We start from the raw sequence: 13,591 nt of genomic DNA, 5'->3' as shown, positions 1-13,591 counted from the left end.
ATTTCCTTTTTTTCCCCTGTTTAATAGATAGTTTGATTTGTTGCCAGAGCCTTTGCTGAAGAATTCCCATTAGCGAGGCTGGATCTGAACACGGCTGATTATCTCGACTTATTAGAGCTGCTGGGATGCCAGCGGAGACGGATTAACAGAGCCACAGCTGCTTCTCTTCTCCCAATAAAGGCAAGAGGATTGTATGGAAATGCTGGAGATGATCAGGTCGCCCATTATTGTCCGTCTCCCAAGTGATATGGCGGGCCAGTTTTTCAAAGAAAGAGAATTAAACCGAAGCTTAGGAGAGAGAACGAGACAACGTTGGTCGTCAGATGCTTTTGCTGTGAAGACAGGTTTCCACCCTGTTGTTGGACGGAACAAAAACAACATTACTGGGATCTTACCGTTAAGACTTTTGGTTTGTTTCTCTTAAGATGTATTTGGTGATGATGTAGGCTGGAGGACATTGTCACTCTTCTTGAAAGTGAAAGATGAAGTGTCAGAGAAGCAGGTTCTTCCATTTTACAAATAAACACATTTTTTCCATTTAAAATTATTGACTTTGTTCAAACAGTTTGTTTGTGTAAAAGGAACCATAAAATATCTGTGTTGCTCCTCAGGATTGGCATTAAGTTTTGAAAAACTATCTACAAATTGGAAGACTAGTCAAACTTATAATAGTTTTCATGTGAAACAACACCATGGATTAAAGCCAAAAAGCCGCAACAGAACAATTGCCAAATGAAAAAAAAGGACGATGACATTATTTAGGAGAGATTTGAGGTTTTTGTGTGATTGTCAATGTTTTCTTGCTCTGCAGTGACATAGTGAGAACACTGTATTCAAACTCATTAAACTCATTAAGTACTGACCTTAGTGAAAACCCAGTTTTAAATAAGAGTTAAATGAGTCTTAAATGACCCCAAAAATCTGAGAAAAACCTTCAGTCCAATTTATCCTGGTGAAACATTCAGTACTTCAGGAGATCTCTGCATCCCAAACAATCATGCTACATTTCAGATCAGACTCAGATGCCTAATGGTTATCGATATATACACAAGCATAGCTGATGGATTATAAACGAATCAGTATAAAAAAATTGTAAATTGTCCTTCATTTGACCTTCATGTATGTAGCACGCCTCTCTCATGTGTGTTCCAGCACATCAGGTGTTCAGCCTCGAGCGACCCTCGCTTCTCATTCTGATGTGGCAGCTGCCGCTGGTCTTATTATTGCCACACAAGACTATAAGCAGTTATTGAAATGGCCTTGAGATGTGAGAAACAAATACTTTGCTGAGGAAAGGTATTCATGAGTGACAACAAAACATCTTCAACACTGCTTCACAACCATCTTTCCTATTTCTTTTCTATAAATGCATCACAGATAACATTGTTAGATTATTATTATTATCAGTATTGTATTGTTAGCCTGAAGATGTTTTTACTACAGTTTAATAACTGTTTCAAGGTGGCTGCTGCAGACTTTTGAAACAAATTCAAAATTTCTCAAACGCATAAATAAATGTTAAATAATAAATACATAAAACAGTCTATTAAATACAGGGTCAAGCTATTAAAAGAAGTAACACAAATCTTGAAGCAAATTAAAAATCTTCAAAACAAACTCACAAACTACTGAAACACATTTCAAACACTGATCTAACTTTTTTTCCCCCAGAATATGTGTTTTTGATTTAATATTTTGTGAGTCCACTTTTAATGGGACATGTTATAACATGTTGGTGTTTTTTACGATTTCTAACCAAATCAGGTATTTTTTTATTCAATCAGAGAATTAAAAAAAACACATTTTTTTTACTATAATAAAAATGTAAAACACACTTTTATATGGCAGAGTCATCAATAAAAAACAAACCAAAAAAACAACAGAATAAACTAAAGTAAAGCAGCTCATTCTTCTTCTCGTGTCAAATTTGTTCAAATTGACCTGAAAATGTTCGGGCTCCTCTGATCATAAAAGCTTCACCACGGCTACGGATATCTTTACTGTACTTTCGCTCATGTTTCCCGTTAGATTTATCTTTGCTTTGTGAGTGACTGTCAATTATAATTTTTCAACTCCTAATAAGGTGTGATTTTGTGGTTACATTCTTTTACGGTATTTTTTTCGACCTGTTTATAGGTAATTGTGTTTCTGTTTTTTATCATGTTGATTGTTGTTGTTGTTTGATTTGTGACTTTTATTTGACCTTGCATTGGTGGAGTCCATCAGCGCTTCACAAAGCTAATGCTGTGTTTGAGAACTCTGTTTGTTCACTGTACACACGCCGTCTGTGGAAAACAGCCAGTGTAGACTCAGATTGTGAAACACACACACACACACACACACACACACACACACACACACACACACACACACACACACACACACACACACACACACACACACACACACACACACACACACACACACACACAAACACACACTCATTTCTGCCTGAGTATAATCACAATTTTGGTGAAAAATCCTTCCAACATTACAGTCCTGATTTACAATTAGGGGTCAAAAGTATTTATCTAACAAATTGGCTTTTATTTTGAAGGTGATGATAATATTGTGTAGCAGATAGTGATCTATTGATTTAACAAAAGTCTTTAAACAAATTAAAAAATCTTAAAAAAAAAAGAAGTCTTCTTTTGCAACAATTTGTTTCATTTTTTGGGCATAACGAAACCCTGTCAGCATACACGATAGTACAGTTGCTTCATATTGTACGCCACTTGTTTTTTTGGCCACCAGGGGGACCTTGAGCCAGAGACAAAACACGTGTAATTATTTTAAAACATGTTCACAAAGTGTCATCAAATCTCAAGTTTCAGAGAAGTATTAAATAGTTATCCTTTCTTTCTGCGCTGCAACAATTAAAGCTTTATAGTATTTGACGTTATAATACAGACTATTCGAATGAGTACTATTTGACTCAGGCTGTTTTTCTCTCAAGTTTTGGAAGTTTCTGCTAATAACAAGGGTATTATTATAGAATTAGTGTGATGTTTCTTATCAATTTTTAAATCGAATCAAGTATTCACAATAAATGGTACGTCAGAAAAAAACATGAATATAATGTCAGAATGTTATTTAAATCTTCATATACAGTCCAACGAGCATTCTCTGTAAAACAGAAGGTGACGTTATATTACTTGATCCTTTAGATCAACTATTTAAGGTCTTTGATGTAATTTTACGCCTCTAAATCCACAGAAAAATGAAACCGGTGGTGTCAACAATTTTTGCATCCCACGCAATGAAAAAAGCAAGTAACTGTTATCTATTGCAATAATGTTTTAGTTCAACTGTGCTGGGATACAACAGTAAGGAAAACTGTTCAAATCCTCTAAACCTACTGATGCCAACTATACCTGACAGCAGCAACAAAAACGTTTACCTATTTAATCCATGAAATCTTTAATACCTTTATCTAACCCGTGTGCAACCATGTGGTTTCTCAAGGTCCAATTCCACGCTTTGGCTTTGTGTTGGTCCTTTTATAATGTACCGACCATCATGTTCGCCACTGTCAAAAGAAAGCTGTAACACTACAACCTGTTGCGGCGTTGAACTACAGGCCAGAATCAAAGACACATCAGCTGTGTTTAACTCTGGATGAAATCACAATAATCCAGCTCACGTTGACGGTTTCGCTCCGAGGTTTCTCTCAGACGGTTCATGCCTTGGTCAGCCGACAGCTGCGGGAGGTGAGATATCTAGGATGAAGTCTTCTCCCTGAACGCCATCAACTCTATTTTAATTCTCCACGCAGCACGGCGCATCGACACCTGGGCTGAACACATGGTTAACATTAGGGATACTGCAGGGGACCTTGACGAACAAGTGACTTTGGCAGAATTTGTCAGGCTGTCCTGGGAGTCACATGGAACAACCTTGCAGGAAGAAAAACAGGTTATAGTTCATTTCTGCATGTTGAATTTTGATCCGGTTGCTACATCTCATAGTTAATAATAAATAATAAAACACAGTTTATTAATAATTAAAAAAAAACAAAACAACAATTGAGATTTTTTACAATAGCTCCAATTGTTCTGTTTACTTTAACTAATGCTTTCTCTCTAAATATCTGGATCCAAGCAACTTTTGGATCTCCAGGAGTCAAATCCCTTTGTATATGTTCTCTGCACAAAAGGGGAAACATATAATCAATATTTTAACATTATATAGCTAACAGGTTGATTAGAAACATCATAATAATCCATATATTTATACCTGGATATTAAACAGAAATGGTCAAAACGTAAAATACATTAATTTCCTGTCTTGTGTCTTAATCTTATTTATTATTGAAATAAATAAATAAATAATAATAATAATAAATACATTTTTTGTTGTTGCCAAGAATCACTGAAGGAAATAACGAAATATTTCCACTTTCTTATCCTCTTCAGGCTCCAGCTATATGAGCCCGGAATGAATCTTTTGTAAAAAAAAAACAAAAGCAGATTGTTGAGCCAGCACTTTGGTTTGAATATTTCAGATTATAGATAAACTGTCGAGTGTCCAGAAAGGGCCGCTATATAAACTTTGAAAGCGGCCGCTCCGGGTGACATCAATAGTTGTAAATATTTAATTCAGTTTCTCTGACAAGGCATGACACTGAAACAAATCTTTACCAGATTGAATTCAAGATAAATGGCACGGAAATATCACCACAGCTGATACACATTATTTAGTCGGTGTCTGGCTTATTGGGGTTTGGTTCCATGGATCCCATATTACTTTTCTGAGGCATCAGCACTTTGTGAGCCACTCTAGAAATGTTTGTCACATATTGTATTTGCAGTTCTAAATCCAGTCATGATGCAGTGGCTGTTTCCTTTTATTATCAATGGGAAAAGTACCAAGTTGGCAAATAAATAAATACAAAGTAAAACAGAGTTTTAGCTTCACTTTCCACGACAATAAACGGCTAAATGTATAATAGGTCTAGCATTCTTTAACCACGCTTGATAGATAGATAGATAGATAGATAGATAGATAGATAGATAGATAGATAGATAGATAGATAGATAGATAGATAGATAGATAGATAGATAGATAGATAGATAGATAGATAGATAGATAGATAGATAGATAGATAGATAGATAGATAGATAGATAGATAGATAGATAGCTAGATAGCTAGATAGCTGGATGGATGGATGGATGGATGGATGGATGGATGGATGGATGGATGGATGGATGGATGGATGGATAGGTAGAAAGGTAGAAAGGTAGATAGATAGATAGATAGATAGATAGATAGATTGACTTTACATGTAACATTTCTCTCAACAAGTTTGGTGGGGTTCCTCAAGGGTAAGTACTTGGTAGCTTTGCAGGTTAATTGTTACATGTGTGTGATTTATACATGTAAAAATAAGCAGGATCCAGTTATGGCAGATGGATTAAAGAGATCGCTCCATCATCTTCCAAACCACTAAAGAGGAGTTGTACGGGCAATATTGTTTCAGTCTGTTTTAGCTCTTAACTGCTATATATATTTGACAAGAATCCATGAAGAGCATTCAGGAAAAATTATTGTAATAAATCAGTCTTGATGTGTAGGTGCCGTAACTTAATCCCCCCCATTTCCATTCTTCGTAGACCTAGGAATAGTTTGTGTTGGCCAACACAACATGGCGCCCTTTACTTTGGAGAAATACTGTTCAGGTATGGCTTTGTGGTTCACCATCATTTTGACACATTTTTGAGCCGCGCACCTCATAAAATGGATTCTAGGCGAGTACGTACTACCAGAGTTGACGCATCATTTGCACCAAGTTACGAAGAACATAGTCGATTTTGGGGAAAGTTTAAGGTTTCAAGTGAAAGCAGTCCTTAACGTAAACATCATTGAAGTTTATGGTTTCATTTTAATAAGCAAGTTTTACATGTTTTATTAAACAAAACATGTATACATTGTTTGGATATATTTCGAGGATATAAGAACATACATACAACACCGTTCCTAACAAATTTCCTGCCTTTAAACTTTTCACTTTATTTATCTCAGATCTCTTCTTCTTTAGCTGCAAATGCAACAAATTGGAAAACAATAACTTGTAACTTAATAGTAACTTACCCAATGGTTTCAAGTGAAATCCTCCAGTGGGCGAGACAACTTGAAGACAATTTCATATTTATTGAACTGGAAATGAGAGTTTACACATTGCAGGACTCAGAAGGTGAGCTTAGCATAGCACATCTTACGATACAAAATTGACCTTCATCTGATTTCATATGGGACAAGAGATCCAACCTACAAATAAGTCAGTCTTAAGTTTCATTCTTTTAACTTTTATTCACTTAAATTTCCAAATAATAAAGCATAGAAACATTTAGAATGTCCTTTGGTGGGATTTTATTACACTTCAATAACACTGTATTCGTAAACTGATCCTCGATGCCAGCACATTGTCATTACAACGGAAAAATGACCTGCACGACTGAAAGTCATTAAAATGAACAAATGCAATGAAAAAAAAGAAACGAAAAAAACAAAACTGAAATGAAGATGTCTATGATGTCAGTCATAGATACATTTAAGGTTGCCTTTTTTAGATCACAGTTCAGCAAAGATACAAAAGGAGTAAATGACTTTCCTTCGTTTCGCGCTGTTGATTAAATAACTTGCAAACACACTGAAGGTTTTTTTTCCAAGCGCTTCCCTTGGGTGAAAACAATCCTCTCGCCCAGATTTAGAGGAGCCGCGAAGGTGCGAAAATTATTAGACAGCTTCATCTGAGAATTCTGTCAGGGGGGAGGAGGGGAAGGGAAAAAGGTAGGGCGGGGACTTCGTACACATGTGCATCACTAACATCGGACAAAAAGAAATCTTCCATCCAACAAGGGTTTACAGAGTAACGTTCACGAAAGCACAGGTCAGTGGCAGCATGGCGAGGAGGCGGGGGGGCGGGGGGGGGACTTGTTGAAAAGACAAGCTGAATCAAGGTTTTTTGTGACATAAAGCTGCGATCCAGACATTTTTTTCCTTCCGCACACAATGCACTGACAGAAAGATTTTTTTTTTTTTGTGTGTGTGTCTCCTTCATGTTCGTCTCAGGCTGGAAGGAGAGTGTTCAGCCGGTCGTCAAGGCTGCTCACCTTAAGGTGGGGTCACGTTGAGCATCCCAGGGGGTCGAGGGGGGAGATCGGGGGGGGCGTCGGCTACGGCTGGCTCGTGCAAGAGCTGATTGGTCACAGCTGTAGTTGCTGTGGCGATGGGAGGGTGCACCAGTCAGTCTGCTGGATCGAAACCCTTCATTTGGTGATGAATGGATGGATGTTCAAATGTTCTCTCAACAGGCAAACGTTCATTTCTTCTTTTTTTTAAATAAGATCTGCTATTTTTTTCCTTTCTTCGATATTGTTCTTTATTTATATGATATATCTTTTGAAATTAAATAAAAAAAATCTATGCTCTTCTCTGTCCGGCACATTCCCTTTAACATGTCCATCACATCTGGCGGAAGCTTGAACTGCACAGTCCAGAAAAGCTCGTAATGGTCGTTGATTCATCGAAAGAGAGATGGGGTTAGGGCGAGTGATGGGGGGGTGGGGGGGGCGGTGGACTTTTGAGGCGTGAGGTTCCTCTCTTCCACCGGGTCAAAGGTCCATTTAAAGCACCGCCGGCCGACACGAGGTGTCTCTCAGGAGTGTCCAGCCTAGCAGGAGGAGGACGAGAAGCCGCGGCGAGGCCGGAGACGTCCGAGGAGCTTGACCAGAACTGGCTCCGGCGCATCCGCCGAGCTCCGTCTCGCAGCGGGACTTCTCGCACAGCAGGCCGGTGAAGGCGGCGGGACAGTTGCAGCGGACGCTGTTGACGCACACCCCGCCGTTCTGGCAGCGGAGGAGCTCGTTGTCACAGACCCGGGCTGCAGCGGAAGCAAGACGAGAGACAGCGAGGAGTGAGAATCACGCAGCCGTCAGCTCGGCATCAAACGTCAGGAAGTTACACAGATTCGTACGGTTTCATTACACTTAGACGTCCCACTGGTGCGAGATGAATAATCGCTGCAGGGACGAGCCGGATGAACGTCGACTCTCATTTAGAATCCTTTAATTGTGAGAGACACTTTTCTTCAAGTGTCAACACATTGTAATACAAAACGTGAAATGATGGTATTACATTCCTCTACCTTGTCTCGATGCCCTCACCTTCATATCCACTAAGGGTTGGGATTATTTTCAGAATAAAACAATGTATAAGTTCACGACTCTGATGACGTGGGAGCTTCTTTACAAACTAGCTTCAAAATACTAATAAAGAAATGATTTGGAACCATTTTTCATGTCAGGGCTGCAACAAATAGGGTTATTACGGATGGATTTTTTGACAAAGAAAAGTGAGATGCTGTCATGCATTTCTGCCTATAACTATAAAAAGGAATGAATTACTCTGGAAATTCTCAGAATCTTTAGTCGAGAAATAAATTGGAATTTCGCGTGAACTATCACTTTTGGAACTCTACACTCAATGTTATACTTGTTAGCCTAGTTAGTCTTATATGATGCTAGTTGTGGTCGATCTACCAACACCTTGAATTCTTGTATATTTCAAAGGTCAAAACAATTTTGTAAATCTCCAATTAAACAACAAACCTAAAAGAAAATACTTTAAGAACATTTTTAAGACAAGAATAACAATAAATGCTTCAAAAAAAAAAAAGATCTCTTGAATTGAGGACATCTTTTCTGTTACAGGGCTCAGAGAAATATCTCAGCTCTTTGAAAAGATTGAGAAATATACATTTTCTTGCATAGATGTCTTGACTTTACTTTAAGAACCACATCTACTTTAATTATTTGGATTGTTTGCTCATAAACTTTGTTTGTTGACAAATATTCACGTTCAAGTTTAACAAATATTTAATCTTATGGTGAAGGTGGGAAAGAAGGTTTTGCAAGTTATATATATATTTTTTAAAAAGCTTGATTTTTGTTTTTATCTGTAAATCTACTTCGGTTTTCGCAGAAAAAGTAATTACACTGTTGTTTATAGTGTTTAACAGAGCAGAATTTGTTGACACAACACAACAGTGAATCTGGGATATATTTGGGAACATAAGTGGACATAAAAAGAGCATTCCAGCATTTTATTTCCACAAATAAAGTCAAACAAGCAGCGCACAGAAATCAAAGAGCAGTAAAATAGAAGAAAGCCCACCCAGGCAGTTTAATGATAAGGCTGATTAAAGTTGAGACTACAACGGCGCAGAAGAAAACAGCTTCTTCACAGCCGGCGAGGCTTTCCCCCCAGACAGCAGTGACTTTAAGACAAACTAAACGTCAAGTGAAAATTGGTGTATATTTAGAGCTGGGACAGCGAGGCCACTCTATTCCCACCGGAGGCAAGCTGTCAAGCAAGCTGGAGGCAAACAAAGCTGCGCAGCACAAACTGATAAACCAATAGAGACAAATAAACAGTGATAAACACAGCGGCCACTTTTGGCCATTTCACTTCTTTATAGGCGTGGGGGTAAATCTAGTGAGCAATTTATGGACTCCATGGGACACAAACATCATGATAACAAATATCCTCAGCTCTCTTGTAATAGTCTGCATTGGAAGCATGTCGTCCCCCGGGAGAAGTCAAATAGAAGTTTGATGGGAGCCTTGTTAGGAAGCATCGACTGCGAAAGCCATTTGTTCTTTGTCTGGTTTGTCGCTGTAAATGGAGCAGCTGTTTGGATCACTGAGTTTTGCTGCGGGCTTCGGCTCACTAATAAACAAACACGAGTAGATCCAAATAGAACATCTGAGCGCTGTTTTGTCCTTTTTTATCCAGGTGACACATCCATTTCATGACTAATGAATCTGCCCGACAGAACCTAATACATGAGTCAGTGACTCAAAGAAGAGAACCTGCCAGCTGTCAAACCCCGTTAAGGATGAGAAGACTCAATAAAAAATATGTATGGATCAAGACTTACAGAGTCATTCGCCTCTTCATCAGGGAACTTAATTAAACACATTATATCCAACATTATTAAGCTTTTATTAGAGATTATAGGACTATTTTAGATGTTAATTTTGTCTTTGTGTGGCAGATATCTCCTGAACAGTAAATAACAGGTCTTGAAATTGTTGTTTATTTGAAAGTTAAATTTATATTCACCATTGTATGTGAGTCAAATATATTAAAACATGTTTTTAAACTATCTTTTTGCTCTAAGGACAACGTTTGTGTTTTTTGGTGGATTAGATTGTAATTTATTGCAAATTTGGAACTATCCTCACATCTTCAGCAAACTATCCATTATCCTTCTGTATCTGTTTCTTTCCTAATAAATAAAGAAACAGTCACTCTTTTCATTTGTGAAGGAACATGTCTGACCTTGTGTGTTATGAAATCTGATCAACAGATATTTAACTGTTAATCATTGCTTGTGTTTTAAAGCATCGCTTGGTTTAAGTACTGAGTGAGTTGGAATGTCCCAAAAATACACAATTATTAAACATCCGTATTTCATTCTAGTCTGTATTTTATCGGTTGTGATCTTTGTTCTTTCCGATAATCAATAAGTTAAAATGGAGCATAAAGCTGCAATCAGAACAGTTGGAACTTGAGAGTAAAATGGGACATTCGATGAGAAGGTTCTGTATTAAACTCTCCTAGTTACGAGTACAATTACTGTGACTTTGAATCAGTTCTGATCTCTAGTGTCTCTCACAGTTCACAGACTAAAGTCAGTTTCCTAACCTGACAGTTTGATAGTTACAGAGTCCCTTAACAAGCTCATTGAAGGATGATGTAATGCTGCAATTATTTATGAAACTTTTTTGGGACCAGTCTAGATTCAAGTTAATGATTGCACTAGATTTATGTACATTTAGTCAGGAATCATTTTAAAGGACATGATTATATACACAAAACTGACAGAAGTTTTATTTTACAGATATTCTGCCATCAAATTATAATATACGTGTGATATACTTAATATTTTCACAAAATATTGTGGTACAATTTAGATAATAAATAAAACTGAAAGTATATATAAATATATTTTTACATCAATTGTCTAAATGTGATGTGAATGTAAGAATTTCCTCGAAGCTACTACTTTTAGGGAATTGTTTTGACAGTATTATCTGATGAGTTGGAGTTTTCATTCATGAAAAAAACAAAATAAAAACCGTCCAACTGTAAATCTGGAGACAAATATCACACAAAAAGTTACAGCATAACTGTTTTGCGTCTCTATTATTAAACATATTAATCGCTGGCACACCAACTTCATCTTCGAGGATCGACTCAATGAATATGTTTATTAACTGCTGGGTTTTTAATCTGGGAAATTAAACCAATAATCCCTCTTCTGACGCCATCTGTGAGTCTGTTTTTTTCTGGAAAACAATCTTATCCTGTTTAATTCTGGTTATTTGTCTGCAAATCATTCTCCACAGATCAGCTATGTATATAAGATCCACCCACTGTGTGATAATCAATTTTGTTCTTCCTAAATAGTTTCTCAGATTGGTCGTCTTTATAAATTGGTTAAAGGAATCAGGGGTTAACAAAGTACGTGAGTATGTCGGAGCTGCCACTTGTTTGAAAACATGTAAAAATGTACTTACTATCTTGTAAGTGATCTTTGTCTACAATATTGATCAATATAAATGTAGTTGATCTGATTATTGGTAATTGATATACAGAAAAACGTATTGGACAACTAATAAATATGTATTATTTCAGAGTCAAACATTTTTTAAATGGTTGTAAACCATTATCTATGCACGGATATTATGATTTTACAGTTTGAGATTCATTCAAATCAACACAGTGCGTTTTAATGTGAAATCATTGACTGTGTTAAAAAAATAAAAATCCAGGTTTTGTTTCACCTGGATGCATAAATAAACGGCCGGTCTGTTGGTGACCTCGCAAAGGAATGTTTCTGGAGGACATTACGATGCTGTGAACTGGCCAATGGCTGGTCAAACACTCTATATTGACTCAGTCATCGTGTCTGTTGGTGCGCCATGTTGTTGGAAAGCCCAAATACTGCAGGGTGCATCTCTGCATGCTACCGCTATTTTTAGTCAGCTTGAGCCAGATGTAGCACCTGCTTCGATAAATGATGCAGGAGTCGCTGAGACCCTTTATTAGAAGATCTTCATAGGTAAGGAACATTTTTATCAGCTCTCACTCAGAGATGCAGAAGTAGAATTAATCGTTTTCTCCTGCCATCATTATTTGATCTTCTTTTCCTATTTAAAAAGTCCACATTAAGATAGTTTTTTAATTATTTGGCATGATGGCCCCTCACAGGTCAGATAACCTGTCATTCCTCTTCCTCCCTGTCTACACTCTCTTCTTCACCTCCCTTCACATCTTGGTGTGTAATTGGGATTGAATGACCTCAGATCATATCATTACTAATTCATCTTCAACAATCCCGATATAATCAGCAAACAAAATGTTCCATTAAACCTGTCAGCCAGTGAAGTAAAGTCACTTCTATTACACACCTCAGTGTCTGTCGGTCCTTATGTATGCCTGATACACAGCTGGTCATCAGTAAAAATAAAATAGCAATAATATTTTTAATAATATAATAATAATATTTTGCATCTAACTTGGTACAGAACAACTTCCACCAAAAAAAGTTAAAATAAATGTATTTTTGTCATTTGTTTGGTTTCAGCAACAACAATATCTGTCTTGGTTTTAGCTCAATACAAATCTGCTTTACCAGATGTTGTTGTGCGAAGCCCACTCATCGAGACAAAACTTGGATTGTTAATGACTGCAGTACTTGCTTTTATGCACTTTTCTTCCCAGGCTTATAAGAAAGCTTGTTTTCCTTAGCAAAATTATAGGTTTGATCGTTCATGTTTAAAACAAAGCCTGAACAAATATAATGGACTCTTTTGTCTATTAATTTACTCTTTTGTCTATTCATTTATGTGTTTGACGTCATCATCCTTCAGTAAGTTGGCCTTAAATAATTTCCAAGCACTTTCTGAATTGTTTGCGCTTTGTGACCCTGGTCTAGAAAGACGCTTTTCAAATGACTTTTTCTTACTTACTGAATACTTACCATAGTTACGGACTAATTATTAAAGCTAACAAATTAATTAATGTAAAAAGCGAGTGAACATGAAACTATGAATGATAATAATTTGACTTTTTTTTGTTGTTGATTATGTACACTTGAAGGCAGTGATGGTCTGATGAAGCTTCATGAAGCAGTGTCATTATTTTCAAAATCCACTAGATGGCGGTCTATTTTTCTTTGTTTTGAAGAACTGTTCTGATGAAACGTCACATCATTTTTAAACTGATGGCGCCTCCAACTGACCTCTAAACAACATGACACTGCCTCATGAAGCTTCATCAGAGAACCGCTACTTGAAGGTAGAAAAGGTATCTGGATTTATTTTAAGTTAATAATACTGGACAGTTGGGATCAATCAGTGCGGCTAATGTTGTGTGACATCATTAACTGTACTAAGATGTTATTGGTTAACCCTGTGCAGGCAGAACTATCATATAAGCTCAGTCCACTCGAGGGTTGTTAATGCCAAACTTTGTCTTGGTCTTTATCTGCGTCTGCAAAGCCAGCTGGTCAGTTCAGTA

The 13,591-nt window shown here is 37.1% G+C and overlaps 1 protein-coding gene across 3 annotated transcripts in view; it reads right to left on the bottom strand.

Moving 5' to 3' along the window:
* Positions 1-6,272: 6,272 nt before the first annotated feature.
* Positions 6,273-13,591, bottom strand: part of ntng1a (netrin g1a) — a 106,145-nt gene continuing 98,826 nt past the window's right edge. The window contains exon 8 of one of the 3 annotated variants that reach the window (XM_087788878.1): positions 6,273-7,883. In XM_087788878.1, the coding sequence (XP_087645004.1) occupies positions 7,627-7,883 (257 nt within the window). In that variant the 3' untranslated portion in view covers positions 6,273-7,626. The remainder of the gene's footprint in view (positions 7,884-13,591) is intronic. The other 2 variants (XM_087788880.1, XM_087788879.1) reach the window with 2 other exon arrangements.

This window comes from Callionymus lyra, chromosome 4 (genome assembly GCF_982586985.1).
Source record: "Callionymus lyra chromosome 4, fCalLyr1.hap1.1, whole genome shotgun sequence".
Classification (NCBI taxonomy): Eukaryota; Metazoa; Chordata; class Actinopteri; order Syngnathiformes; family Callionymidae; genus Callionymus; species Callionymus lyra.
The sequence above is the reverse complement of the archived record's forward strand: the minus strand, read 5'-3'. Positions and strand labels throughout refer to the sequence as shown.